Source organism: Micromys minutus (assembly GCF_963924665.1).
Source record: "Micromys minutus genome assembly, chromosome: 17".
Lineage (NCBI taxonomy): Eukaryota > Metazoa > Chordata > Mammalia > Rodentia > Muridae > Micromys > Micromys minutus.
The window spans coordinates 34,919,084-34,946,617 of record NC_137952.1 but is presented as its reverse complement, the minus strand read 5'-3'; the positions used below and the strand labels follow the sequence as shown (position 1 = coordinate 34,946,617).

At 47.5% G+C, this 27,534-nt stretch overlaps 2 protein-coding genes across 5 annotated transcripts in view; both read right to left on the bottom strand.

Annotated features, from left to right (window-relative positions):
• The window catches only part of BCL2L11 (BCL2 like 11), a 32,240-nt gene extending 29,120 nt beyond the window's left edge, over positions 1-3,120 (bottom strand). The window contains exons 1-3 of one of the 4 annotated variants that reach the window (XM_080931682.1): positions 2,920-3,120; positions 384-520; positions 126-215 (exon numbers count right to left, since the gene is read on the bottom strand). In XM_080931682.1, the coding sequence (XP_080787808.1) occupies positions 126-215; positions 384-507 (214 nt within the window). In that variant the 5' untranslated portion in view covers positions 508-520; positions 2,920-3,120. Of the gene's footprint in view, positions 1-110; positions 521-2,919 lie in introns of all 4 variants that reach the window. The other 3 variants (XM_080931681.1, XM_080931684.1, XM_080931683.1) reach the window with 3 other exon arrangements.
• Positions 3,121-5,966: 2,846 nt separating this feature from the next.
• ACOXL (acyl-CoA oxidase like) overlaps positions 5,967-27,534 on the bottom strand; it is a gene marked incomplete at both ends in the record, with an annotated part of 267,586 nt that continues 246,018 nt past the window's right edge. Inside the window, 2 exons of the mRNA XM_080931609.1 lie at positions 5,967-6,155; positions 22,953-23,054. Coding sequence (XP_080787735.1) covers positions 5,967-6,155; positions 22,953-23,054 — 291 coding nt within the window. The remainder of the gene's footprint in view (positions 6,156-22,952; positions 23,055-27,534) is intronic.

Here is a 27,534-nt window from a genome sequence, read left to right as displayed (position 1 = left end):
GTTTCCATCAAAATACAAAATGAGCCACTTGAGCGATTCTATGAGGCTTTAAATGCTCCCCACAGTCTTGAAACAGATATTCCAACAAGCACGCGCCAACTGCCTCTTACCCAGCTATAGCTTACCCATCGCACTGAGATAATGGTTGAAGGCCTGGCAGGGAGGACTTGGGGTTTGTGTTGACTTGTCACAACTCATGGGTGCCGGGCTCCTGTCTGTGTCAAAAGAGAAATACCCACTGGAGGACCGGGACAGCAGAGAAGATCTTCTCACAAAGATGAAAAGTGGGGATCTGGTAGCGAAAGGGCCAGGGCTGGCCGGTGGGGCCAGCGGGCCCTGAGGGCTGCCGTGGGGGCAGCGGTCCCCTTCGACGTCGGGATTACCTTGCGATTCTGTCTGTAGGGAGGTAGGGGCCCCAGGCCTGAGCTGGGGAGGCCTCTCAGCAGGCTGCAATTGTCCACCTTCTCTGTCACACTCAGAACTTACATCAGAAGGTTGCTTGGCCATTTGGTCTTTTTTTCTGCAAGGAAACCGGAGGGGAGAGAAACAATAACATGATTATTTTCAGCAAATTAAGTTTTAAAATCATTTCATCCACAGGTTAAGAATTCTAGAGTCAACCTCAAATTCTTTGTTATGCTGTTTACTTTTCTGACTGTCTTCCAAGTAAGATCAAAAGTGCACCCAAAATAACGAAGGTGTGTTTATTTTGATGCAGGGTGAAACTAAATCAGACTACCAAACAAAACAAAGTATCAACTCCATAGCTTGTAGAGTCAGTCGGTGCGCTCTCGCACATACACAAGCACACAGTTTTAGGAGAAGCAGCTCGTGGGAAGTCTACATTTCGTGCTTTTCCTTCAGGACAAACTTGAATCAAGTCTGAAAATCCCAGCGGGCTCTCATTTCCCGGGCTCAGATGCGGCGCTGGAGCACGGGAGCGGGCGCAGATGCAGAGATTGCAAGCGGCTGGCCGCCTTCCCTGCTCCGGCCCCATTGTTTGCCGAAAATGCTGAGGGCAGCAAGTCTGGAGAAGGTTTGGCAGCGGCCGTCAGTCGTAGTAAGTGCGTCACAATAGAGTTTGTAACTCCGAGCGCAGCTCCGCCCGGGTCGAGCGCCCTCGGCCGCAAGGTCCCTCCTGCTGCCTGCCCTGCGCGCCACCCCAAACACTAAACCACTTCTCTCGGGTGCAACCTTGCCGGAATGTGCACACTTCCAAATGGGGGCCTTTAGAGACAGCCCTTTGAAAGTTCCACACCTAGCTGCGTGCTCTTGGCAATAGCCGGCGCTAGGCTGACTCTTTCCCTCCCCGGGCCACCACGCCGAGACTCACGTCCGTCCCTTCCCTTCCGAGCGCGGCGTGTTGCGCCGATCGGACGACCCCTGCACGTCGCCACCGAGGAAGCAAGGGAAACAAAGCCGGGTCCTGGGCTCCAGGGCCCCGCGCCTGCCCGTCCGCTCTCCGCCACGCTCCGCCGGGGAGCCCAAGGTTTCGCGCCCCGCGCCTCTGGCCCGCGCTGCACCGGCCACCGCCGGGATCATCCTCCGCCTCCTCCCGCTCCGCCCCTCGCGCTCAGCTCCCGCCGCAACGCGGGCACCGCCAGCCCTGCGCCCCTGGCGCCGGCTGCCAGTGCTCCCCATTGGCCCGCGCACAGTCGCTCCTCATCGTAACCAATGGGCAGAGGCGGCGGGGGCGGCGCCTACGGGTCAGGCAGCCGAAGGCAAGGCGATTGTTGACAAACTCGCCGCCCAGCGCCGCTCAGACTGTGCCGGCCGCCGCAACTCCGGCTGGAACTTAGGGGGGCCTGGCGGCTTCGCTTTGCGCCCCGCCCCGCCCCAGGGCCAGGCCCGGACGCCGCGCGCCTTGCGGGAATTCCCGCCGCCAGGGCAGCGGGACATTAGAGACAAAGCGAGACCCGCACCCCGTCGGAGATCCGCGGGGCCAGGATCACACTCCAGGCCACTCCTGGTAAAGGCCCTAATGGCCTCCGCAGTCCCGAGCCCAACTTCCCAGCAACTTCACCTGTTGTGCCCCCATGTGCTTCCCACACGCACCAAATGTGAAGGACCATCTCGGGTCTCCAGCGTGCACATCCAGACCTCCGTCCCCACTGTTCAGTTAGCCTTCCACAAGCAATGCCTGCCCCAGGGGCAATAGGCTCCCTAGCTCAGGGGTTCGCCAGCCTATGCGACTAAGTCCCGGTGCGATCCGGCTAGAAGTAGACGACAGGACAGTCAGCTGGCTGGGGCTCGGAACACGCGTAACCTAAGTGGTCCTACGGGGTTTACGGGGGTCTCTTGTCTCCTGTAGATACGGTGCTCCTCAATATCCACAGGACACTCGTAAAAAGAACCGGGCTGCCCGCGACATCCGGAAAGGCGAAATTGGCCACGGTGGCCAAACTGGCTTTAATGAGTACAAGCAAAGTCTGGGTGCGTGTGATTTTAATACTCAAACCACCGCAGTGAACCCGCGCCAGCGAAGTTAAGTCTACCCGCCCGCCGCCATCGCGCGGCTACTTCTCCCGGGCCGTCTGGGTCGCCGCGACGTTTCCCGGCAGGACGCACTACCGGCACCACGAAGCGGGACCTCCGCTCCAAGCCGAGACCACGCGCCCTCCTGACCTGCGAGAGACGCCTCAGCGGCCCCTCGTGCGGCATCCCGGCCCAACCCAGTCTTCGGCGAAGTGCCTGCAGCTTCTGTGCCCACGACCCTTCCCCAGAAGAGCCTTGGTACGCGGGGACCTCGGCCCGACTCCCAGCGTTCGCTTCCTGCAGCCGCGCGCCACGCGAAACAAACCAGCGCCTCCACCCGCACGTGCGACACCAGAGACAGATGAAGCCGCAGGGGTGTCTGCGGCGCCTGTCTTCTATCCATCCCCGGCCTGCGCCCCAGGAGTCGCGGAGTGGTTTATTTACCTTGCGTTTCTCAGTCCGAGAATCAGAGTCAGACATTGGGTGGACAAGGGCCAGGGGAAGGGCGCCGAGGCGGTGGCGGCGGGAGCGGCGGAGGTGGTGTGAATCCAAGAGGAACACAGCTCGCGGAGCGGCTGCAGGAATCCGGGGACTGCGACGGCGACGGCGGCCAGGACCGCGGAGCTCCAAACAGCTGGTGGCCCAGTGCCTGCGGGGAGCGAAGTGAAAGCAGCCTGCCCCAGCCACTCTGCTCCTACTGAGCCCCCGCTCCAGCGCCCAATCACCGCGGGCTCCGCCCCCGCTCTGTCCGGCCCTCGGCAAGCCGGAAGGTAAGCCCCACCCCCACGGCCCCCAGGCCGCTGGCGCGTGCAGGCTGCGACAGGTAGTGGGGAGGGTGGCTGTCCTGCAGTTTGCGTGCGCCGCCCACCCCGGCGTGTTTACCCTAGTGACTTGGCCTGTGGGCAGCTGCTTGCACGCCCATCCTCCACTCAGAATGTACCCGCCCCTCCCCGTCCGCCCGTGGCGGCCACCTCTCAGAGCGGAACTTAGGGGGCGCTCAGGGCACGCTCTGTCCAGCCTGGCCGCGGGCGCCAGTTGGAAACCTCAGGAGGCGCCCCTGCGCCCTTGCTTTGCGGAGCTTCTCAACCCCAAACCATGGGGACTAGATTGGTGTAAGGATGGGCACTGGCCTTTGACTGTCTTTCCCAAGAATTCCTGGCCTCCGGGGAACCCAGATCAAAAAGATGCTCGCCCTTCCTCGGCTGCGCCACAAGCGGGAATCTCCATCGCTGCCGCCTCTGTCCTCATTTAGTCTCTCCCTGGTTGTGTGTGTGTGTGTGTTGTTGTTGTTGTTGTTGTTGTGTTTTATGTTTGTTTCCCCAGTGCCCAGTTACTTAAGAGGCAGAGCTGGTGGTGGGAAAGACAGCTGAGAGACAAGGGAAGCTTTGGGGAGCGATGGGTGTGCACGACACGCCGATAAAATAGGGGGATGAGAAAGTTAACTCGAAAAGAATAAACAAGGAAAAGGAGGTGGGCTACCAAGGAAAGAGGGTTGTGCCGTGAGCTGTATTGGGAGCCTCGATATTTACTGGGCTCACAGAGTACCGCCAGGAACTGTCTATCCATCGGCCCGCTGAAGCTGACGACCGCGGAGCAGCCGAGTTCAGGCCGAACTGGGAACGCCATAAGGGGGTCCAAAAAAAAATAAATAAATAAAAATCCTCTGGTCCTCCCGAGGCCTTCGTGACCCCAACCGAAGTCTCGTAGTCAGTGGTGCCATGTGCATCTGTCCCTACCCCAACCTCTTCTCTCACAGCCGCGGCCGAGAGAAGCCCACACCCAACACGTGAGGATTAAGGAAACTCGATTTAAGGGCTACCCCACCCTGCATTCGGGCTAGCAGCAAGAAGGACGTAGCCTTTCCGTGAGGAACAAGTGTCTTGCGGCCTGCCGTCCCACCGTTGGGCTATCTTGGTCATTTTGATGTTTATAAGCGGATCTAACGTCACCGTGACACAGCACAGCCCCGGGCTAAATCTTGGTTCTTAGGTGAATCCTGAGCGAGATCAGAGAAGCCATTGGTTCTCAGGGAAGCTGGAGGGCTCAAGACAAAGCCTTGTCTCTGCTGGAGGTGAGAGGTGATCGCTGCTAGAGCGCACAGGACAAGGGCAGGGATGCAATCAAGTACACCGCCGATCCAGGTCTGGCTTGACCAAGGCTGTGAACCAGGACTGTGCCTTGGCCACTCGGCATCCCTCCCACGCAACCAAACCTGCCGCTGCTACTCCAGGAGCCCAAAGCCAGTAACAAGTCTGCCTGCTCTGCGCCCTCCGCGGGGAGCCAGGAGCCTCAGCCTTGGACCGAGAAAAACCATCAGGGGGTTGGGGGTGGGGGAAGCGCCGGTGTTTCTTTGTGAGAGCAGTTTGTTCTGGAGTCTTCCGATTTTGCAATCCCGGACACGCTAAAAGAAAATATTCAGGCACCGGGGAAAGCAACGGGCCGGGCTATGTGCTCTTACTTAGGGTTGAATTAGGAAGCCGGCCTGGAGGCTGAGGCTATTGCGTCACCAGCGATCAGAGCCATCGGGGAGCTTCCACCAAGTGCCTCAAGTCAGGTAGCCCGTGCAGCTTTCTCCGGCTGCGTCGGGAGAGCTCCTGGGATCGAATTTGGTAGCAGAGAAGAGCAAAGTGGGAAGGGCCAGTGGGTCACCCGTGCCTTCCCGAGGCTGCCAACCGATGTGGAGGGAGGGAAGCGAGACGATGGCTAGCGATGAGAACGAAACTGGGCGATGCCAAGTCAGAACACAAATGAGAAATTAATTTCCGCCTGTGTAATCTCTCCAAATGCGAAAACCACTTTATTCCAACTATTACCCAGGCCCGCCCGCCATCCCTACCTCCCCAAGCCGCCGGAGCACCTTTCTACCGTTTAATTTATTAAGCGTTGCACATGTCCGCTTTCCTGAAGGGTGGGTAGCAGTTTAGCGCGGAGAAACTTTTGTTGCGCTTGATCCTGCGGTCGGGAGATCGCCTACCTTAAGCTCTCCTCTCTCGCCAGCGCATTTCCTCGCAGAGCTGGAGCAAGTCTGATTCACTAATCATCCCTTGTTGAACTTTTGCCCGAGTTTGGAGAGGGTGGAGCTGCTTCCCCCACCCCCTTTGCCTAAGGGTGTTTGATTTTTTATGTTTTGATTTTTTTTTTTTTTTTTCACCCAGCGCCAGAGTTTTTCGAAGGACTCTGGGAATCTGAGTCACCGCTGACAGTAGAGATCTTTGGTGGCATCGTGCGGTGGGCGAGACGATTGTCTGGGAATCCAGGGCCATGGCTGGGAGAAGTCAAGGCAAGGGCCAGATGAGGTTACCAGACCTGGATAAGTCACTGTGATATTGGGGCATCCATCTAGGGCTCCCTCTCCTGGACAACTTGTCCTGCGCCTTGCCAGACTTAGCCGGACCTCCTCCTCTGCCTGACCAAATTCCCCAAGGTGGCTGCCCGGCATCTGCCACTTTGGCCTCTGCTCCAGCTCCGGCAGATACTTGGAAGATGGGACACTACAGCTTGGCCAGTCGAGAGCGCGTCCCATCCTCCACCAGCGGCTGTGTGGGTGCCGGGTATAAGGCCTCGGCAGCCCCGGGGTTGGGGATTCCGGCTATTGGTGTATGGATGGTGCTGTGTGGAACGTTGAAGGCAGAGATCACTTTCAGGGCGCCATTCTTCACGGACTCGCACAAATCCAGCAACTGCAAAACATGACACAGAGGGACAGGTCAGATGTGGGCGCACTCACGGAGGACTTGCCGGCTGCCCTTCAGAAGTGCAGAAAATTTAGGTTTCCCCACAACGCAGGAGTTACTGTTTCTAGATAAGCCGCGACTTCTTTAAAATCTCGAAGTCTCTGGCCTCTAGGTCGGGCCGAAACCTAGGTCTCCCCACTTGCACCCCAGTAGGGGATTGAGTGTTGCGGCTCTTTGCTCATATTTCTAGATAACTAGAAACCTAGGTCTGAGAATTAACACTGCTTTCTCTCCACTCCTTCCTTCTTCCCGCCCTTCCTCTCCACCTCTGGAGTGCCACCCTCTGGCGCAGAGAGGCAACTGACAAGAACTTCTGAATAGAGCAGAGCAGCCTGTGAAAAGATAGGCCTCATCTCACCAGAAGAGAGCCAACAGAGCCTGGGAGGCAGTAAGGAGGGTCCAGAGACTGCAGTGGACCACCAAACACAAACCAAGGCTGGACGTTAGTCGCTTTCCCGCCTCTCCAACTGCACAAAACCGACGAGTGGTCGACCCACTGCTAGACAGTGCAGGCACGTCAGGGCAGACTTCCCAGAAGAAGGGAGGGGAGCTATATATGTCTCTGACTGACTATGAAGCACGGCTTTTCTTTTTGTGGCTTTACAAACCTTTTTTACGAACGCCACCTTGTCCTTGTGTGTCCATAGTTTAAGAACACCCAGCCCCCTCCGCATCAGCCCTCCCCAAAACATTTCGGGTGTTCAGAAACAATTCAGAAACCCAAAAGAAAGAGGAAGAGGAGGAAGACGTGTGGAGGGGAGGGCACATTCAAGACCCCCTTCCTTCAAAGTGCACCTCATTTCCCAAGGATTTCTAAGGAAAAGCTTCGTTCTTCACACACCGTGGTTAGGTGCCACCAAATTGGTACTGAAATGACTTTGATCACATTTGCAAGATGTGACAAGACAGACTGTCACTAACCAAGATTTCCAAGTCTGTAATTAATACTCTTGACAAATCCCCAACTAATCTGTCAACCCTTGATGTCTTTTACCCCACATTTCAAAACCACGAGATGGTAAGCCCATCCCCTGAACTTGCCACATGTTCTCATGTAATTATTCAAGATAATGTTCCCTTTGGGTTTCATTAAGGCAGCGAGGCCAACTCTTGTCATTTAGCCGCCAACGGGGGAAACTCACTTTGAAAGAAGGCTTGTGAGAGAACACCGGGTTTGGTTTGTCTGGTGACTCAAAGGTTAGAGGTAGACATTGCAGAAAGTGGTTTCTATTTGCTATAAGGAAGAGTTGAGAAAGAAAAAGAGCAGATGGTGGCGAAGAACAGTATTTCTATGGCCATCAGTCTCCAGGAGTGAGACTCCACCACACTGGAAAAGAGCATCGACCAAACATCGACCGCCAAGCTAGTTTCTAGACCTCAGGTTCTGCTCTAGTCTAAAGCACTGGCCAACTTTCATCCTTACACCTAGATTGTGAAGCTGGAAGGGCAGGACAGGGCTCCCACGCACCGTTCCCCTCTGTCTCTTCCTATGAAGAGCATAATCTTTAGCCTCCCTTTACTCACAATATGTGAACTGTGGTTGTGTCCTGTGTCAGAGACCACACTGGACTTGAAAAGCTTATGTGCACACCACACACTGTAGGCAGTCATGGCCTCTTACATGAGTAGGGGGCTGGGGATATGACTCAATGATGAAGCATACTTGCTACTCGTGCAGAGGACATGGGATCAGTTACCGATAACCACATGGTGGCTGACAGCTGTCTCTAACTCCAGTTCTAGGGGATTGAGTTCCCTCTTCTAGCCACCCTCCCCGCACCAGGGACACATATGGTGAACACACATACATGTAAGCAAACGCTCATACACATAGAGCAAAAATCAATCTTAAAAGTACAGTTATTTTTATTATAATAATAATAACTTGGATGAGGCCTGCATAGATGGCTCAGTGGTTACCAGTCCTTGCTGCTCTTTCAGAGAATCCGAGTTTAGTTCTGAGCTCCCAGGTCAGGTGCTCACAACTACCTGTATTACCAGTTCCCAGGGATCTGTCACCCTCTTCTGGCTTCTGCAGGCACATGTACTTACGTACATATGTGGTGCACATACAACCTAGCGGGCATACACACACACACACACACACACACACACACACACACACACAAGATAACAAACACAAACTAGAAAGCAAGCAGCAGCACGGGGTACCCGAGTGTGGATATATGACTGTACCCCAGGGGAGGGGTTCCTGTCTTGCTTGGCTCTTTACACCTACCTTCTTGCATTTTTTCTTCTTCTCTCATTTGACTCTCCCAGCTCTGCCACATCCAGCCAGGAAAAAGAGATTGCCTAGAAGCAGCAGTCTCTAAGCATCCCACCCCATAAGCTTTCTCCTTTCCATTCAGCAAGGCCCCAATCGTATTGGAATTTTCAGGGTACGGTACCCAACCACGGGTTGCACTCTGTGCATAGGCTGTGCCTTGCCTCTGTTTCCAGCTCCAGATGCTTTTGGGGAAAGCCAGGCTGAAACACAGGAAGAGGTGAATAGCTAGTCAAATGAGCCGCTTCTTTCCTGCTTGGACACTGCACCAGGTTCTTCATACCCATCCCATGTATTAAGAGGACACGTGACTCATTTAGCAAGTAGAAGGTGAAGAAAGCGAATCCCACAGCCTAGGCCTTGAAGAGGCTCCACCGACCCTGCTCTTGTTCTCCCGTGAGCCTGATACCACTTGCTGTCCAGTACCACCCACTAGAGAATGGAACCTAACGAAGAAGAATGAGGGCACCTTGGCCAACAGCCAGCACCCTGCCGATGTAGCAGGGACCACCTTCCCTACCCCCCTACTCCAGTATTGTTGTGCCCACTTGACTGTAACCCCAGGAATGATCACATATAAGACACCCCCCCCCCAAAAAAAACTGCCAAGGACAAAGCCTCGCAGAACCAAAATTAATTAATGGCTTATGTCCAGAAATGCAAAGCAAATAAGCTTGCTATATCGATTGTACCCCATTTTCTACAGGAACCTGTTGGAGTTGACATCCATTGTCTAAAGGAATGTTTGGTTTTAATTTTCCTGTCCATTACTTTCAGCCAACTTGATTTCTGATGAACCTGGATATTGGGAGAGAAACCAAAGAAGAAGAGAAAATGGGGCTGGGGATGGCTCAGCAGGTAAGAGTGTTTTCTGGTCTTGCAGAGGACCTGAGTTCAGTTCTCAGCACCCATATGTGGTCACAATTGCCTTTAACGTCAACCCCATGTGTTCCATGTGTGCACGCAAACACACACACACACACACACACACACACACACACACACACACACACAAATGTAAAAGAAAACGAAAACGAATCACTTTAAAAAGCAAAGGAATCTTTGAGGCTGGGGAGATGGCTCAGTTGTTGAAGTGCTTGCTACCCCTGTGCTTGTAAACAAGAGGCATCAAAGAAACAGTATATAGCTGCCATGGCAGCCAGCTCTGGGGTGTGGGGGTGGGGATTCCTGGGGCTTGCTGGGGTGGGGGGAGTAGAGAGAGCTATATGGGCTCTGGCTCCCTCCCATACGTTCCACACTCACACCCAGACACATTCATACAAAGGAAAGGGAATCTTCAAATAAATGAGAAAATGTTGTTTGAAGATGTGGTAAGAACACAATTCAAGCTATTAGGAAAATGAAGTTTCCGTATCACCGTTATTTTAATTTTGATACCAGGTCACAACTATGTAGCCCTGGCTAGCCTGGAACTTACTAGCTAGAACCAGGCTGTACTTAAACTAACAAAGGATCTGCCCATCTCTGCCTCTCAAGTGCTGGGATTAAAGGTGTGCTCCACCATGTCTAGCTGCTGTATTTGTGGCCATCAGTATCTCTGTTCCTGCTGTGACCTATAACAGGTCTTCTCAACCTATTTGTCTCCCTTGAAGATTTGTATCATGACTAAGTCTGGTTGCCAGCCTGATTGGATGAGAAAGCACTGGGCTGGGTCATGGTGGTGCACACCTTTGATCCCAGCACTTGGGCAACAGGAGCTCTGTGAGTTCGAGGCCAGTTTGGTCTACAGAGTGGGTTCCAGGATAGCCAGGGCTGTGCAGAGAAGCCCTGTCTCCAAAACAAAACAAGCAAACAAATTAAAATAAAAAGATAATTCTTGATATCAATCTCTGGTCTCTACATGCATGTCCATACACATGAGTGAGCACACACGTATGTGCCCATACAAATATAAAAACATTCATATGTGTATGTGTATACACATGCTGCACACACATGAAAAAACATGTTGGTGGTGGTGGTGCTGCTGCTGCTGCTGGTGGTGGTGATGGTGATGATGATGATGGTGATGGTGGTGATGACTTGTAACCCCAGGATCTCATGTGTGCTCAGCCCTTTCATAATTATTATCACAGACTCTCTAGTTAGCAATAAACAGGACTTCTTTACGCGCTGGCATTTCCTTTAGTGAGAATGCTAGATCATCATTACCTAAAACAAGAGCGCTGACACAGAGGCATCGATTTAACCACTTAATAAAAGCGTCTGACATTGATTCAAACTGCTGCTGATTCATAAGAGGAAAAGTCTCTAAAGAAGTCAAGTGCGCACCGCTTTCCCTTTAGAATACAGGAAACCATATGAAAGGATCAGCAATGGAATTAAAGTAACCACAGGGCTGCACTTGGTAGCATTTTTAACAGACAAAGGCATTTACACAAAACGAGAAAGAATATTCAATTAGGTGGTTATCACAGAGCTGCAGCCCACTACTTTCACACCTTTTAATACCGAAGAATTTGGTATCTGAATCAACTGATGGTTTGGTCTGATAAGCACGTGACAGAGAGGGAGTGATTTTTTTCAGTCACAAAAATTTCCTCAAGGGCAGAAACCTCACAAATACATGAAATATAGCATTAAATACAGCCCTCCCTTGGGTGTCTCCAAGGAGTGTTTCTGAGACTGAGATACCTTCTTATAGAGGCGAGATCTATGAGTGCTTAAATCCCGGAGCTAGAATGCAGTGACATATGCGACCCCTTCAGATCACCTCTGGGCTTATGTTCAGCACTATGGAAGTACCAGGGCAGTGCCTGTCACTGAACTCCAGGTTTCGCAGTTCTCGTTTGTTAGAGTCTCTCCATCTGATAAGCCCACACTTCTGTCTGTCTGCATTCCAGACAGCCGCACATCCCGTGTTTGAAGTATCTAGGGACTTTGACTTATCCCAAGGACCTCATTTCTCTATGAAGCTACCTCATCATTTTGAGCACAGCGTTGCTTCGTAGTGCAGCTTTGCTTTGTCTGGATTCTGTATCTTCTTCACTCTCCATACCTTTCACATCCTAACTAGAATTAGGAGCCCTTACGAGTTGCAATTAAAAGCATTTTTGTCCATGAAGCTAAAAAGACCAGGACACATACCTTTTTGATAATAATGATAAATCCAGACTCTGAAGTCCAATACTTAGAGAGGGTCCAAGTAGGGCGTGGATTTCGTAGGCTTAGGTGTACAAGCAAATGCACAAAAAATAGTTGTGTATACACTACATCTGGAATATGTACAATTAAAACATGCCCTTTAATAGCTTTAAAAACATACAAATTGGGCTGGAGAGACGGCTCAGAGGTTAAGAACACTGACTGCTCTTCCAGAGGTCCTGACTTCAAATCCCAGCAACCACATGGTGGCTCACAACCATCTGTAATGGGATCTGATGCCCTCTTCTGGTGTGTCTGAAGACAGCTACAGTGTACTCACATGCATGAAGTAAATGAGTCTTTAAGAAAAAACATATATATTAAGGCTTAATGTAGTGGAGTATGCGCAAGAATTCTAATGCTAATTAGAAGGATCTTCTGGAGAGAAGTGACTGGGTGGAGTGACACATCATGTGTGCAGACAGAGAGTTAGAGCATCAGCTCCTTCCAAACCGAGATTACAGTCAACATAAATGTGAGCAGGAAATATACAGGCAATGCTAAAATGTAAAGAGAAATTGAAATAAACAGGATAGCCAAAATAATTGGTTATAACAAGACAAAATTGGTAAAAAGCAATAGACAAATCAATGAATGGAGTAAAATATAAAATCTCCAAACAGCCTCATAATCATATATGTTCAATCGATTCTCCCCAGAGAAGGCAAAAATACGTGAATGAGAAAATCAAGTTTATTAACATGTACTCGTTTGATACTTGGCTGATTTTATGACAATGAATCCACTTCAACCTCATCCTATGCTCAGAAATGAATTTGAGGTAGGAAGTAGACATCGCTGTGAAAGCGAATGTCATGTGCTTTCTAGGAAAGCATATGAGCAGACCTCTACAGCCTTCAGTTAGAAAAGGCACAAGGGCACCAATTAAAGCCTGACGCTTATTAAAAGATATTAGGAAAATGATTAGGTTACAAGATGGAAAAATTAAAAGTTCTTGTATTTTCAGTGTCTAGCAAATTCCTACCACATACCACTGCGGTTTTTAAACAAGACAGAGGACAAAATCATGTATGTCACAAAAATATTGACATATCAGTGACCAATAAGCACTTGAAAGGATTCTCAACATCATCAGATGTCAGGGACGTGACTGTTAACACGGCGAGATAGCATGCCTGTCAGTATCCATGCCTCCAGCCTCTCTGGGATAATGGGACTCTGTACTCAGGGTCAGTGTCTGAGGTCACCTGGAGGTCAAGGCCAGTTGCTGGAGGCCATGACACAGCCTTAGAGAAAAGAGCCTTGGAGAGAGGGAGAAGAGACCTCGAGAGGCCAGAAAAGTCTACATAAAGAAATACTAGTCAGGGGGTGGGGCACACAGAGGAATGGACTAACACATCACAGATGTATGCTGCACAGAGGGAGGGAGCCAGTCTGTCTGCTCCATCCTCAAGAAGTTCTGCAGCAGAGGAACTACGTTACACATACACACACTTCAGGGGACAGGGAGGGCAGGGATGGAAAAGTGTCTCCCAGAAAGTTCTCCAGCAATGAACACTTCCTCCAACATGATTAAAGTGTGTGTTACATAGTCTGTCCTCTGCCCAAACTCACCAAAGTATACCAAAAATTACACATTTCGGTGAATGCAAATTAAGCCCCATTTCCCATGTTAGTTTTAAATTAAAATGTTTAAGTTAGAAGAAAAAGAAAGACAGAGGCAATTTTAGGGGAAGCAGTATGTGACTGCAAACTTTACTTTTTGTTACAGATAACAGAAAAGGGCATCTAACATCACTATATATAAAGGGTTCATTTTGACTCCTAGAAAGTAAGAAGAGCAAAATAAAGTTTTACATTTCTGTAGTGTGTGTGTATGTTTTAAAACATACCTTATCACGAATGTAGAAGTCAGAGGACAACTTTTGGTAGTTTGGTAGTATGTTTTCCCCTTCCATCATGTGGACCCCAGGATCTAAACTCAGGTCATCAGGCTTGGTGGCAAATACCTTGACCAGCTGAGCCTGCTCACTGGTCCAGTGATAAAACTTTTGAATGGAAAATGCAATGCACTTTGTTTTCTTCATTTTGCCATAAAAGACAGCCCTTCCCAGAGGGATTTCCTCTGTTTGGAAGTCAGTCTATCTGGCTCTCAGGCCAGCTATGACTAGAAGGGACGGTCTAGACTAGATGAAGGGCAATAAGGTCACAAGGTCAAAGAGTGTAGGAAGTATAGGAGTGGTTTTGATACTAAGGTACTGTCCCCCAATTGGTTCTTGGTCTGTCATTAAAGATGCCATGGGCCAATTGCTGGGGGAAAAGGAATAGGCAGGACTTCCGGTCCCTAAAGGCAAGCTAGCAAATACAAAGGGAGGAGTTTTCACCGTGCTTCAGAGGGACAAAAGGGATTTCAGTCATGTGAAATCTTGGGAGAAGTGTTAATAGACTGCTTATCTAGGCAGGGGAATGGGGTGTTGAACTGGGGCTAAAGGTAACTGAGCAACTAAAATTGAGGACAGATTTAGGGTGCTGAGCTAAGAGTATTGGGGCGGGCACATTAGCCGTGGAGATTAATAATGCCCAACAATTGAGCCAATAAGGCAAGTTAAAATTAAACAAGTATGTGTGTCTGTGTGAGTGGGGGTTGGCAGCATGGAAAGTTCTGGAGCTTACGCAGGGAAGCAGAAGCTACACGCAACGAGGAAGACTCTTTAGCATGAGGCTGAGGGATCAGAAATGGCTCAGGTAAAATGGGACTCCTAAGACAATTGATCTGAGGAATTCAGGAAGTTCTCTAGAAAGGACTGTGTGTGGGACAGCCATGGCTGGGTGGGAGAATGCTGCTCTAGCACTCCCAAGGTTCAGTCCCAGCACACTGTGTAAACCCATCCTATCTGACCCCCCTTTTCTTTGTACAAAAGTCATTATCAGTGTTCATTCTGAAAAGACAGATTCCCTATTCCCTTAACCACAATAGACATCATAGGTGCTTAGTAAAACAAATTTGAGAGGACTCGAAAGGATGAAGAAAGGAACAGATTATCTAGTGCCCTTGGGCTCTTGGGTGACTAGGATGGTAGCCCTGGTTGCCAACCTGACTGTATCTGGAATGGATGACAATCCAGAAATTGAGGGCACACCTGTCATCCAGATCTTGAGATTGAAAGGCACAGGCTTTTGAGCCATATCTTGACAAGGGATGACATGTGTTTTCGATCCAATCTTGAGGCATAGCAGCCATAAAAAGCTTAGGTCTAGCCAAGGTAATCCCAGGAGGCAGAGGCAAGCAGATCTCTAAGTTCAAGACCAGCCTGGGACTGAGCAAGTTCCAAATCCAGTACATACTATTAATATGGGCCACACCTTCTGCTGGAAGCCTACATAAGGACAATAGAAAAAAAAAGGGTTCATTCTTTGCCCGCTTGCATGCACTTACCAGCACATCTGTTGGAACCTACTTCTGTAGGATTTCAGCTTGTACAGAAGACCAGCTGAAACAACTAGCCTCGTGGGACTGAGCAAATACTAGACTCTTGGACTTCCCACTGACAGCTACCAATTGTTAGATTAGTTGAACTGTAGTATGTAAGTCATTTCAACAAATTCCTTAATATACAGGGACATTCCATAAGTTCTGTGACTCTACAGAACCCTGACTAATACAGTGACGGTGGTAATTTTCTTGGCTTTCTTTCTGACACACAAATCCCCAGTATAGAGATACCAACACATGTTGACAAATACCCCAACACATGTGTGCTATCTCTCACCCAAGCACCAGGTCAGAGTGGCCTCTCTACACAAAATTTGCCATATAATTGTTCTGGTTCATCCCAAGCCCCACCGAGAAAGCTGTGTCCACACTCCTGAACAGGCCACCTGAATAGTCTTCTATCCCAACAGGTTGTAGCAAGATCCTCACAGGATTCCTTCTACCTCCTGGCAGCGGAGAGCCCCTTTCCTCTTCCACAATGACATAGGGTCAGAGATGGCCACGTGAGAACCTAGCATTAACATGAAAGTGACCCAGCCACATGGGGAAAGGGATGAGATCTTCCTGTCTCTCCCTACCAGAGGCATCGGTGAGGCCAACAGAATTCAACCCTCTACACTATAGAGTTTCCTTTCTGTTGCTGCGTTCATTCTGACTAAAGCAACTAAGGGTAGAAAAGGGTCTATTTTCACACTCTCAGGTCTGGGAGGAAGCAAAGTAGAACTTGCAGTAGCAACTGTGGAGGAGCACTGTTGCTTGCTAGCTTGCTGGCTGGCTCCCTAATGCTTGGCTTGCTTTCTTATACAACCTAGGAACTGGTACCACCCACCGCTGTATGGGCCCTTCTGCATCAATTAACAATCAAGATAGTTTTTTTCCCACGCCAGCCTAATCTGGGCTCTCCCTCAGCCGACACTATCATCTCAGGGCACCCTAGACCAGCCGTCCTTCACCTGTGGGGGTGTCTCAATGGCTCTTTCAAAGAGATCAATCACCCAAGACCATTGGGAAAAATACAGATATTTCCATAGTATTAGCAATGTCACAGTTATGGAGTAGCAACAAAATAATTTTATGACTGGGGTCCCTACAACATGAAAGACTGTGTTAAAGGGTCGCAGCGTTAGGAAGGCTGGGAACTGCTGCTCCAGACTGTTGAGTTGATGGTTAAAAACCGCTGCTCCAGACTGTTGAGTTGATGGTTAAAAGCTCATTAGAACATCTATCAACAGGGATGGAGTCAAGAACTCAGAATTTTTATCTCTACCACATGGTGATAAGGTGAGACTCCCCTACCATTCCCCCACAGTGCTAGAGGAAGCCAGCTGGAGAGGCTTACGCAGATACAGATTGGTTTGTGACATAAAAGCCTTAAACATTCAGGTTTCAGTCAAAAGACACTCATCATCCCCAGAGCCGGGAAAATGTCAGACTAACAGAAGATGACAAACAGCGAGGCCAATGTAGCGATGACACAGATAAGAGCAATAACGGACAGAGACTTAAGTAGCCTCGTAAAAATGCCCCAGTGATTGGCTATGAGCAGGCTTGCACACAAGGAACAGTATCTGCATACTGCCCAGGGTGGTGAAAATAGAAGACAGTTCAAATGCTGTGTTCAAATGCTGTGCTCAAGCTCAGAAAACAAGAACACCTGGATCACACGACTGCCGATGTGTAAAGATGTCGTGTCTGCTCTAGCAAGGAAGGGTGCCCAGCTCTTTAAAATATCAACATGTGTCTACTCTATGGTCTAGCAAGAGTTCCTGAACATTTACTCTGGAAAAATTAGAATTTGTATATGCACAAAATCCTTTACACCAACGTTTTAAATCCATGTGGTTTTAGCTTTTTTTTTCTTTAAATGGTTTTAACTGTTAAAAACTAGACTGGTTATTCACACTGTTGTATACTCATGGAGTGAAATATGACGGTAATTATAAATCAGGACGCAGCATAGATGTATCTCCAGAAAATGATGCAGAAGGGGAAAGCTGATTCTGAAGTGTGTATGTTATATACCCATCGCTGAAAAGATTGTTATGCAAATGAGGAACAGATTGGTTCATGTGACTTGGGATTATAGAGAGGGGATAAAGGAAGACAGTATGGCCGTAAAAGAACCACAAGAGGGTTTCCATGGTGACAGAAGCAGACTACACCCTCCCCGTGTCGAGGTAACTGCATCCCAACCCTGCGTGATATGTTCTAAAACTTTGCAAGGTATTTCCAAACAGGGAAACTAGGTAAAGTATTATGAAACTTCTGTGCATTACTCTTGACAGGTACCTAAGAACATGTAATTCTCCCCGAACAAAACATTTAATTCAGAAAACAAACCAATAAAATTGTAGCCTAAATTTCAAGTTAGATTCTTGAAATTTAGTTATATAAAATAGGGAATTTTATATAAGCCCTCCGAAGCCTCCTCCTTTGGTTTTTATGCCTTTTAGTTGGCATGTAATGTGCACAAAGAGACCTAAGCTCAGCAGCATGCTAAATTACGCTGGAACAAGCACACTTATTTATCACACAGGTTAAGAAATAGAACATCTGCCTCCCCAAAAGACATTAAAAAATAATCCTGTGCTCACAGCCGACATTCTCAACACAGTGGTTCAGCAGTAACTCATTAGCTTAACAGAATGGGTGCTGTGGTTATGACGGGAGCCTATGGCTGCCATGTGAGCTGCCCAGAAAACAAGGACGCCGAAGCCTCAGCTTCCCACAGATGTACTAGCTCTCACAGGTCAAACTTGTCACTTTTCTGTCACCTCTACATGCTGTCCTTATCTGGTTACTAAATCCTGGGCATTATTAGGCTCCACACAGCAATGCTAGTACTGGAGAGATGGTTTAGTCCTATGGGAGAGGACTTGGGTTTGGTTCTCAGCACCCACATCCGGCAGCTAACACCTGTAACTTTAGTTCAGGAGGATCTAACGCCCTCTACTGGCCTCCTCAGGTACAGCATGGACATGGTGCACATATGCCCTTGCAGGCACATCTACATACATGTACATAAAAATAAATATTAAAAATAATAATTGAAGGGTAAAGACAACTTACCTTCAGGAAAGGAAAGGCAACCACAAGGAGATTTGCTTTTATAAGTGTTAGCTTACATCAAAATGGATACACTGAGGATTACTTGTTTCTGTTTCAAGTGAAATCCATTACATTTTACAGAAATCATAATAAGATCACTGTCCATAACCGTGATTGGGGTCTGGTGGGATCCATCTCCTGAAAAGTCTTCTTGGCACAACACAACCACTCTTAGGCACAAATTCCAACCATCAGAAATGTGAATCCTGGGATGAGGGTATAAACCCTCAGAGAGAAGAGTGTCCTACTTGCTCAGCGTGTGGGCATCTCCCTGAGGGGCCCGGGCTGATGGCCCTGGAAGAACTCAGGCTGGATATCTGCAAAACAACCCCCTTCCTCTGCTGCTCCTGAACAGAGGAAATTGAGCATTCCCGCTATGATTCCCAGATACACAAAGCTGTACTGTGGGCGTGATGTGTGACCAGGTGGCTGCCAGGTGAAAATCAGGACGGGTGGTTGGGTATGACCTTATGATCTTCTGCTACTGGTTAAACTGAAGACACCAAACCCCATGTGTATTTTTCTTAACCTCAGCTCAATGACTCTGATTTATCAGTTCAAGCTAGTGTTTCATGTCACCAATGCACAGTGGGGTCAGGAGGAGAAAAGAGGAGAAAAGAGGAGAGAGACATCCCTAGCCTCTAGCAGTGATCTGCAGCACTAATAAACTTCCCCATCTCCCCATTTTGAAGTCTTTGGTCCTAGGAATAGATGGTTGGCTAGGACAGATGCTTTGGCTGTTCCTTTATCCTCAGGAGGGGCAGCAGCAGTCCCAAAGAAGAGGCAGTGGGTTCAGCCCCATTCTGGCTACCCTTTCAATTCCAATGGGATTTTAAGCCTTCCCAGTTACATGTCCAGAAAGACCACTTCAAAAACAATGCCACCACCTACTCCTTGACCTTGGTCCTCAGCAGGACCTGTGCCCCTTTCCCTAGCAGACTAGCTCTCACCACCTTTCCCCTTTGACAGAGATATCACAGCAGGGTTTCTATACTTCGGCACTTGCCAGAAGTCACACCAGATGGGCTTAAACTGGGATTGGGGGTGGGGTGGAAGCAGGGATCATTTTTCACACGTCTGGCAAAGGAAACTGAGAGGGTAGAAGTACCTGAGGCTATAGGGCCAAGGAGCTCTGCCTCAGTTTCCTACTCCTGTGGCTATTTTCCACACCCACTGCTTGCCTATCTGAACATCTGCTGAGCTGCCTTGGGCACAGGCAAACAGGAACTGGAAATCTAACTGTTCTTCAGAAATACCATCCAATGAAGCATAGAAAAAAGCCAAGGAGACCTCTGCAGAAGGTGAAATCTCCATGAACCCTCGCTGAGTTTTATGATTTTTGAGTGTGGGGCATACATTCTCCCGGAAGCTAAGGGTGAGGTGAAAGGTTCATATCCCAGCACCATCTTTCCCACTTACAGCTCTCCCTCTATTTTTTTGTGTGTTTTTTTTCCTTCAAATCTTTTAGCACTTGCATTTCTAGTCTATGCTTAGTTCAAAATGAACGAGTTACTTGAGTGAATACAAACACCAAATATAGATAAATAAAAACCTGTAAGGTACAAACATAATATATGAGCATCATTCATCTCCTAAATTCAAACAGTGGCCCAGAGATCCTTGCTTAAGGGATGCTTCTTCTGCCCATTCTTACTCTAATCTATATTTAAGAATGAAGCCATGTGCCAGTGGTGTTGGGAACTATAGGAAAGACCCGTCAATCATGAGTCTTGAATGTTTTGTTTTTCTCTTCAGCAATTCGACTATCTGCTTGACTGAACTGAAACTTGAACTCTAGCTGGAAGGGCCACTCTAGTGGGAGCAGGCACAGCCAAGAGCCCAGGCCACACCCCATCAGCACACTCTCAGAAGCTCTAGTCTACGCTGGTAGGGAAATGAATCATCTCTTCCTACAGGGCAGACCAAGGCTGCCGGGTCTGCTCTCTGCTTTGTCTTACAAGTGAAGCAAAGTCTTACACGGGCTCTGTCTGGCACATCTGTGGGTGCATCAAAGAAAACATTCTAAGAGTCATGGCAGAAGCACTAGGGTGGGCTGAGCTCCAGTAGAGATGTGTCCTGACTCAAAATAGAACAGCAGATTTGGGCGGAGCAGTGCCATGTGCTTGAATGTGGGGACAGGGGTGTCAAAATTTCTTGGACAGAGTCCTGGCTGGTATTTCTCTTCTCATTTTATGAATGAATTTTTGGTGTTTGACCACTGGGATTCTCAGTTTTGATTTCCTATGGCCTCTGAGAAGTAGAAGGTGAGCCCTCTTACTGGGCCTGGGCTTCCCAAAGCCTCCCTTGATTCCTGGCAAATGGTTTATCGTCTGTGAATTGTTGACTTCTATGCTTCAAGTTCGGCAGGAAAGAACCTAATTCAACATTTTGTTTAGTGTTATCCACACCATACTGAAGAGAAAGGTAGTTCTGTGGCTGGCTTCTTCCTGCTCATCTTCCAGGATGTTCTGAGGGCCCCATGGTCGACAAGTATGGACATCACATTGCACTCCAAGAATACAAAAGCACTTTTGTGTCCTACCTAAAAGTTGTTCTTTACTTATTAGCCTGCCTCTGCTATATGTTTTTCTAATTCAACATTACTGATGCCATAGATTCAACTATTCTCTTATATAATAGTTTTAATTAAAAAATAATTCTAGAGAACATCATAAGTCTTGTATTTACATCATCCCTCCATTTCTCTCCCCCTCCAACTCCTCCCACATCCCTGCACTCCCTTTCAAATCCTTCTTTAATATTGTTACACACATATGCATACACTCAGGCATATGTAACACACTTCTTAAGTCAACTTAGCATTGCTTCTGTGTATATATGTTTAGGGGTGAGAACTGACCATGAGCTTGTCCCTGAAGAAACCTGATTTGCCCTCGAATAGCAGCTGTTGATTGCCTATAGCTCATCATCTAGGGGCGGGGCCTTGTGAGACTCCCCCCACCCCATCCATGTTGGCATGCCAACAGTTGTCTTTGTGTGAGTCTTGTTCAGATGACCATGTTGAGATTTCATGGGTGCAGCTTGCCTGTCATTTCTGGAAGACACAATTGAGCGGTGTCTTGGTTCTTTGGCTTTCCATACTCCTAACCTCTCTTCTGTGTGTAGTATTTTTTAAATGAGGTTCTAAGCAAGTGCTGTCTTTGAGAAATGTCCCCATCAAAGACACCTACCACCTAATCATTGCTTCTCTTATGGTCACTCGTGCCCTGAAAGCTTATGTGCCAGAGGGGCTGGTTCAATTGGCACGATACTGGCTTTTCTTCCAGAGTATGTGTGTTCAACTAACAGCACTCACAAAGGTGGTCCAGAACTGTCTGAAACTCCAGTTCTGAGGAATCCAGTGCCATTTTCTGGCCACTGAGGGCATTGCACTACACACACACACACACACACACACACACACACACATGATGAAAATGAATGGTGGGTGTTGTCTTCAGCAATAGGGTCCATAAAGTTGTGAAGCACAGTCTTGGCAATAACCGGTGTTTGGGGTTCCATGGGACCCCTCTGGTCAACAACTCAACAAGATACAGCTCATTCCTTACACAAGGTTTTACTTGGTGGCATAAAAAGTCTATCTGGTGACTCCATTTGGATTCCCTTCCTATATAAATATATTGTAGGAAACTTCTAGAGCAGTAGGTTTCCATATGTTTTTTCAAACGGCACACAGTATTACCTGTCCCTTCCAAAATTCCCTGAATTTAGGAATTCCTCCTGTTCTAGCTTCCATTTCTCCTTCTCATACACTATGCTCTTTCTCCTTCCTTAGGAGATTGTCATAGAAGGTTCTTCTTGCAGTATATGGGAATTAACACAGAGAGCCAGAACCAGACAATGTATAGTGAAGGGGAGACTTTGGAACACTCGGGACTGAATGGGATATCTTTATCAAATTCCCCTTGAGGCTCAGGGATCTCTGTGGAAGAAGAGGTAGAGAGATTGTAGGAGTCGGAGGGGATGGATGACTAAGGAGCATCCCCTTCCGGACACAAGAGGACTGATGCACTATGGACTCACAGAGACCATGGTATCAAGCACAAGACCACACAGATTCAAGCCAGTGGGATCCCAGAACTGAGAGGGGGAAGCAGCCCCACCCCTAAGGAAGAAGCTACTGGCAAAGAAGTGTCTCTTACTGAGTGTCACTGGGCATATTAACCAAATAGTTTGTGGTTTTGCAAATCTGCACTGGGACTCTTGCTATAATGAGCCCCTCTGAAGACTGTTCAGGGTGAGTCTTTGGTCTCTTTGTGCTTCTTCAGAGACCTCTTCCTGCCAGGAACAGAAGTCTCTATCCCTAGAGCAGCGATCTGGGATAGGTTAATGGCCTCACCTTACTTTCAGGTGCTAAGTAACTTTTCACTTCCGTTGTTTATACCGACATAAAAACACCACAGGAGTTTCTCCTGAATATGAAGGATGAATAATATGCTTTGGAAGGAGTAGGAAAATTATTAATACTAATCCCCTTCAGGACAAGGAAAACACATGATCCCATCTCTGCTTTCAATGTCAGGATGTTCATGAACAGCGATATAGTCATTGTCACTTAACAGAATCGTAGCAGTCTGAAACGAGGCATACCAAGTCCTAAGGGCCTAAAGCCAGTGCTCAGAGTGGTGACAGCATGGCAGGGTCATTTTCTAAGAAAGTGAAGAGCCAAAGACTGCTGCGCAGAGCACCTTCTCTGCACCAAGCCACTTACCTGAGCCCTGATCTGCATGCTGGCCACAGCAGTCAGGTATTTCTGTTCTAAGTACCAGACTCGCTCCTGGAACACCAGCTTCGTCCCATACAAAAGACAAAACTGAAGAGCGAGAGACAGGAAACAAGCAAACGTTAGAAAAACGAACACTGTAAGGAGTCACATTTCCAAAACCCAGAAAGTCCTTAATTAAAACGGCCATGTTCTGGATGCAAAGCATGTATTTTATGGCTTTAACTTTCCAGTGAACCTTGAAGGCAAATCTAAGAGAAGAATAAACAGTAAAATGGGGTCCCTGGCATCTTAACACACAACCAACCTTCATTGACATGTAACTGCCCCATGTCCTCCCACCCGGGGGACTTAGAATCGATTCTGAAAGGCACATGTGCTCCTGTTTGCTCCCTTCTCATTCATGAAAAATACTCTGCAATGCCATCTCAATATTTTTCCATTGAGCAGCACTTGATTAAACTTTCACAGAAATAGCACTGCTCATTTACATTTTGCCTCCGTATGTTTTTTTTTTTTTTTCCTGTTACATTTCTGAAAGCAAGCACCCTGGGTGACATCACAGGCAGCCACCGAGCAAAAATAAACTCGTTTTCCACAGGCAGGGTGGCTTTTCGTTTAGCTTCTCGTTCCTTCAGCATTTACTGTTCCATAATTTTGAATAATGGGGGGAGTGCTGAGCTAGAGCCTTCGAGGCTTCACCTGAGCTTCAGAAACTAGACCTCTGGCCTCACTTCATCTCCACGCCCACTCAAGTCCCCTCTGTGGTACTCTGGCACAAAGCCCAGCCCCCACTCCATCCACAAACACACCTCACCTTTGCACCTCTAAGATAATAGCTTTTGTGAAGATGGTCTTAGGTGGTTAGACCGCTCAGTGACAGGGCGCCTGCCTCTCATGAGTAAGAGCTCAGTTTGGATCCCCATTACCCCCTTAAAAAAGTAAAAGCTGGGTTTGGCAGATAATGCCTGTAATCTCAGAACTGGGAAATGGAGATTGGGTTCATGGGCCAGTTAATCTAGCCAACCACTAAGCTCCAGGTTCAGTGAAAGACACCGTTACAAAAAGTAAGGAGAGCAACTAAAGAAGATGCCCATTGTCAACCTCTGTCCTCTCACAGGGTTATGCATGGGTGAGTGCATCTTCATACATGGGTTCACATACATGTGCATGCACACAGTAGGTGTATGGTCAAGGTGTAGGAAAAGCACAAGGGATAGTGGAGTTCCTTACAGCTGCAAAGGATGGGAGTCAGATGGGAAGATGAATACTAAGGGCAGCTGCCACAGTCTGAAAGAATAGTGCACGCAGGTGGCTCCCCCTCAAGGAGGTAAGAAGGAGATAGGGAAATTCTTCTTTTTTTTTTTTTTTTAAAGATTTATTTATTTTATCAGAAGAGGGCATAGGATTCCATTACAGACAGTTGTGAAGCCACCATGTGGTTGCTGGGATTTGAACTCAGGACCTCTGGAAGAACAGTCAGTGCTCTTAACCACTGAGCCATCCCCCCAGCCCGAGATAGGGAAATTCTAATAGTGTACTATTTCCCCAGAATCTCCAGCTATTATCTGAACCCAAGAGAGCTGAGAGGGCAAGAATCTGCTGTGAATTGAACGTGTTTCCCTCAAGTCTGCGCTGCTGGAGACATAATCCTCAAGTTAATGATACTTGGAGGTGAAGTCTTTGAAAGGAAATGGGGCTTAAATGAGGTCTTGATGATGAGACCAACAGGACAGCTTTTATAGGAAGAGAGAATGGGACTAGAATCCTTGTCCTGTAATGCTCTCTGCCATGTTAGGACACAGCAAGAAGCCAGCCCCTCACCAGACACGAAGCAGATGTGAGCACCACGCTCTCAGAACTTTCCAGCCTCCAGCACAGCTGTGAGCCAAATATATTTCTATTCTTCATAAAGTATCCATTTGGGGTGTCTTGTTACAGTAACGGGAAAGAAACTAAGATAGATTGCATCCAACTTCCCAGGGATAGAGAAGGATGGAGGAGAAAAAAGGTAATCATCACAAATCCTGGCTTTAACAGCAGCCTCTCATGCTGTCCCACCAATTCAAGTAAAAGTCCACCGAACTGCAGAAAGCTGCTGGCCAGCCAGCATCTACACAATGCGGGCTTAGTTCCACACTGCCAGCGACACCAGACTCACAGGACACTTACTGACTGTCTGCTCTTTTGTTTGGGCTCTTGGGTTACCTTCCTGCCACACTTTGTGAATCGTCTTTCAAAATTCTACCTTGTTACAGGAATACAGCTCAGACTTTGCAGAGGCTGCCCTCTTGGCTTGTCCCTGTAAACAGGACAAATGCTGGCTCCTTGTGGTCACCAGAATCACATCTAGGTAAAGGTACCAAGGGCCCAGGCTTAGTCCCTTCTGTGCCCAGCTCTTCAGACACTCTCACTGCTGGAAGAGTCATTTCTATTAAGCTCTTCATTGGGGATTGAGGCTATGAATGAGCTCAGAGAAGCTCTAGGAGGCACAGGGATTTCCCCCTTGGTTCTGTCTAGGGTCCAACAAAGAGACTTCCAGGGACAGTCTCTGGTGATTCATACTATTTGCTACTGACCCTGTAATCTCTGCTGCCTGAAAAACAAACCAGGAGTTTGTGACAACTTCTAAGTACCAGACCTTAACAACATAGAGACGTTTATACTTCTAAGCACTCTTTTCTTCCGTGTGTGACAGAGGTAAAGCAAAACCATGGTGATGGACTGGGATAACTCATGCAGAAATGAATCCAAAGAAACCTTTAGTAGTTCTGTCAAGTCATCCAAATTAGACTTGAGAGCAAAGAAAATAACAGATACGCCGCTGAACATGGGGGGGTGGTAACACCAGGAATTCAAGACAACTGCTTCAGATACAACCAAGGGACAAGGGGACAGACCACAGGTATAACTGGAGGTGTCAACATTAGGCTTCCAGTGATGAGACGTTTAGAAATGCAAATGCCAGCTAAAAGACTACTGACAAACAGAATATCAGCAAGAACCCGGAACTAAAGCACCTTATTAGACAGTTGGATCTCACAGACATAACATTCCATCCCACAGTGGCATAAAACACATTGTTTTTCAACGACATATGAACCAATCAGCAAGACAGACCATATCCTGGATTCTAAGAACAATTTTAACAGTTAAAAACGAAACTATGATATATCATTTTAGTTCTGTCTGGGTTTTGCATCTCATACGAACATAACTTATATGCCATATAGTAAATAATATACAATACATATAATATAAATGTATTATGCACATATATACTTGTTCCTATGTTGCTGTTATTATTGGTGGTGGTGGTGGTGTGTGTGTGTAGTGTATGTGTTTGTGTGTATGTTGCACCTGATTGTATAGCATGCATATGCATAGTTGTGGAGAATAGAGGGGACACCGAGTATCTTCTCTATCAATCTTGGCCTTACTGCCTTGGGCAGGATGTTTCACTGAATTAGAAGAAGCTTGTTATTTTAGGTAGGATAGCAAGTGAGCTCTCATGATCTGCCCGTCTCTGTCCTGCGAATGCGGAGATTTCAGGTGCCCATAGCCAGGCCCATCTTTTCATGTGGGTGTTGGTTTCATCCAAGTTTCTCCTGTTTGCAGAGCAAGCTTGCTTACCCACCGAGCCACCCTCCACCTCCGCATCATGTATTTTAAATGTCTATGAGCCAATTCAATTAATGTGTCTTCTTTTATCACTCCTTTATTGTGATGCAATTTTCTCTATTTCCAGATGTTTTCTTTGCTCTACTGTCTGATTTTTCTGATATTAAAAACATTGTACATCTTGTAATTACCATAGGGCTGACCAAGTAATCAATAACAAGAGAAGCCAAGACATGCTTTTGACACTTGGAGACTAAACTTCACCCTTCTTAATAATTTATAAATAGAGAAATACATCTCAAGGACCATGAAGAAAATTAAGACAAAATATGCAAATCCTTGTGTGATATAGAGAAAGCAGTTCTCAGAGGCGAATTCATACCAGATTTTTAGCTTAAATAGGAAAAACCGAGGGAAAGCCATCTGCCTCAACAACCTTAGAAAGTCAGAAGTGAAATAAATCTAGAGTAACCAACGAAAGAGAAATACAGATATATATATATGTATATATATATATATCAACAATAAAAATGAAAATGCAAAAGTAACTGAGATAAATAAATGAAAATCAACATTTGTTATTTTAAATTATGATCAACATAAGTAACACAATCCTAATAGACTTGAGAACATGAAACTAGACACACCAGTTACTAAGATCATACATGAAGTAGCAGAAAGCTACACAGCCCCCCAGAAAGTAAAAGAAAAAATGGTAAACCATGAGCTTCACTCATGCAAATCTCCCAGCTTAGAATAGATCAGTTTATAGAATAGTTTATGTTACCAAGAGTCACAAAAGAAGAAATACTTGGGACTGGAGAGATGGTTCAACCGTTAAAGGCTAGACTCACAGCCAAAGATACGAGAAGAAATACCTGACTAGAAAGATTAAGGAAATTGAACCCATCATTTTAAAGTTTTTGGAAAACAGCCACGAATCACGATG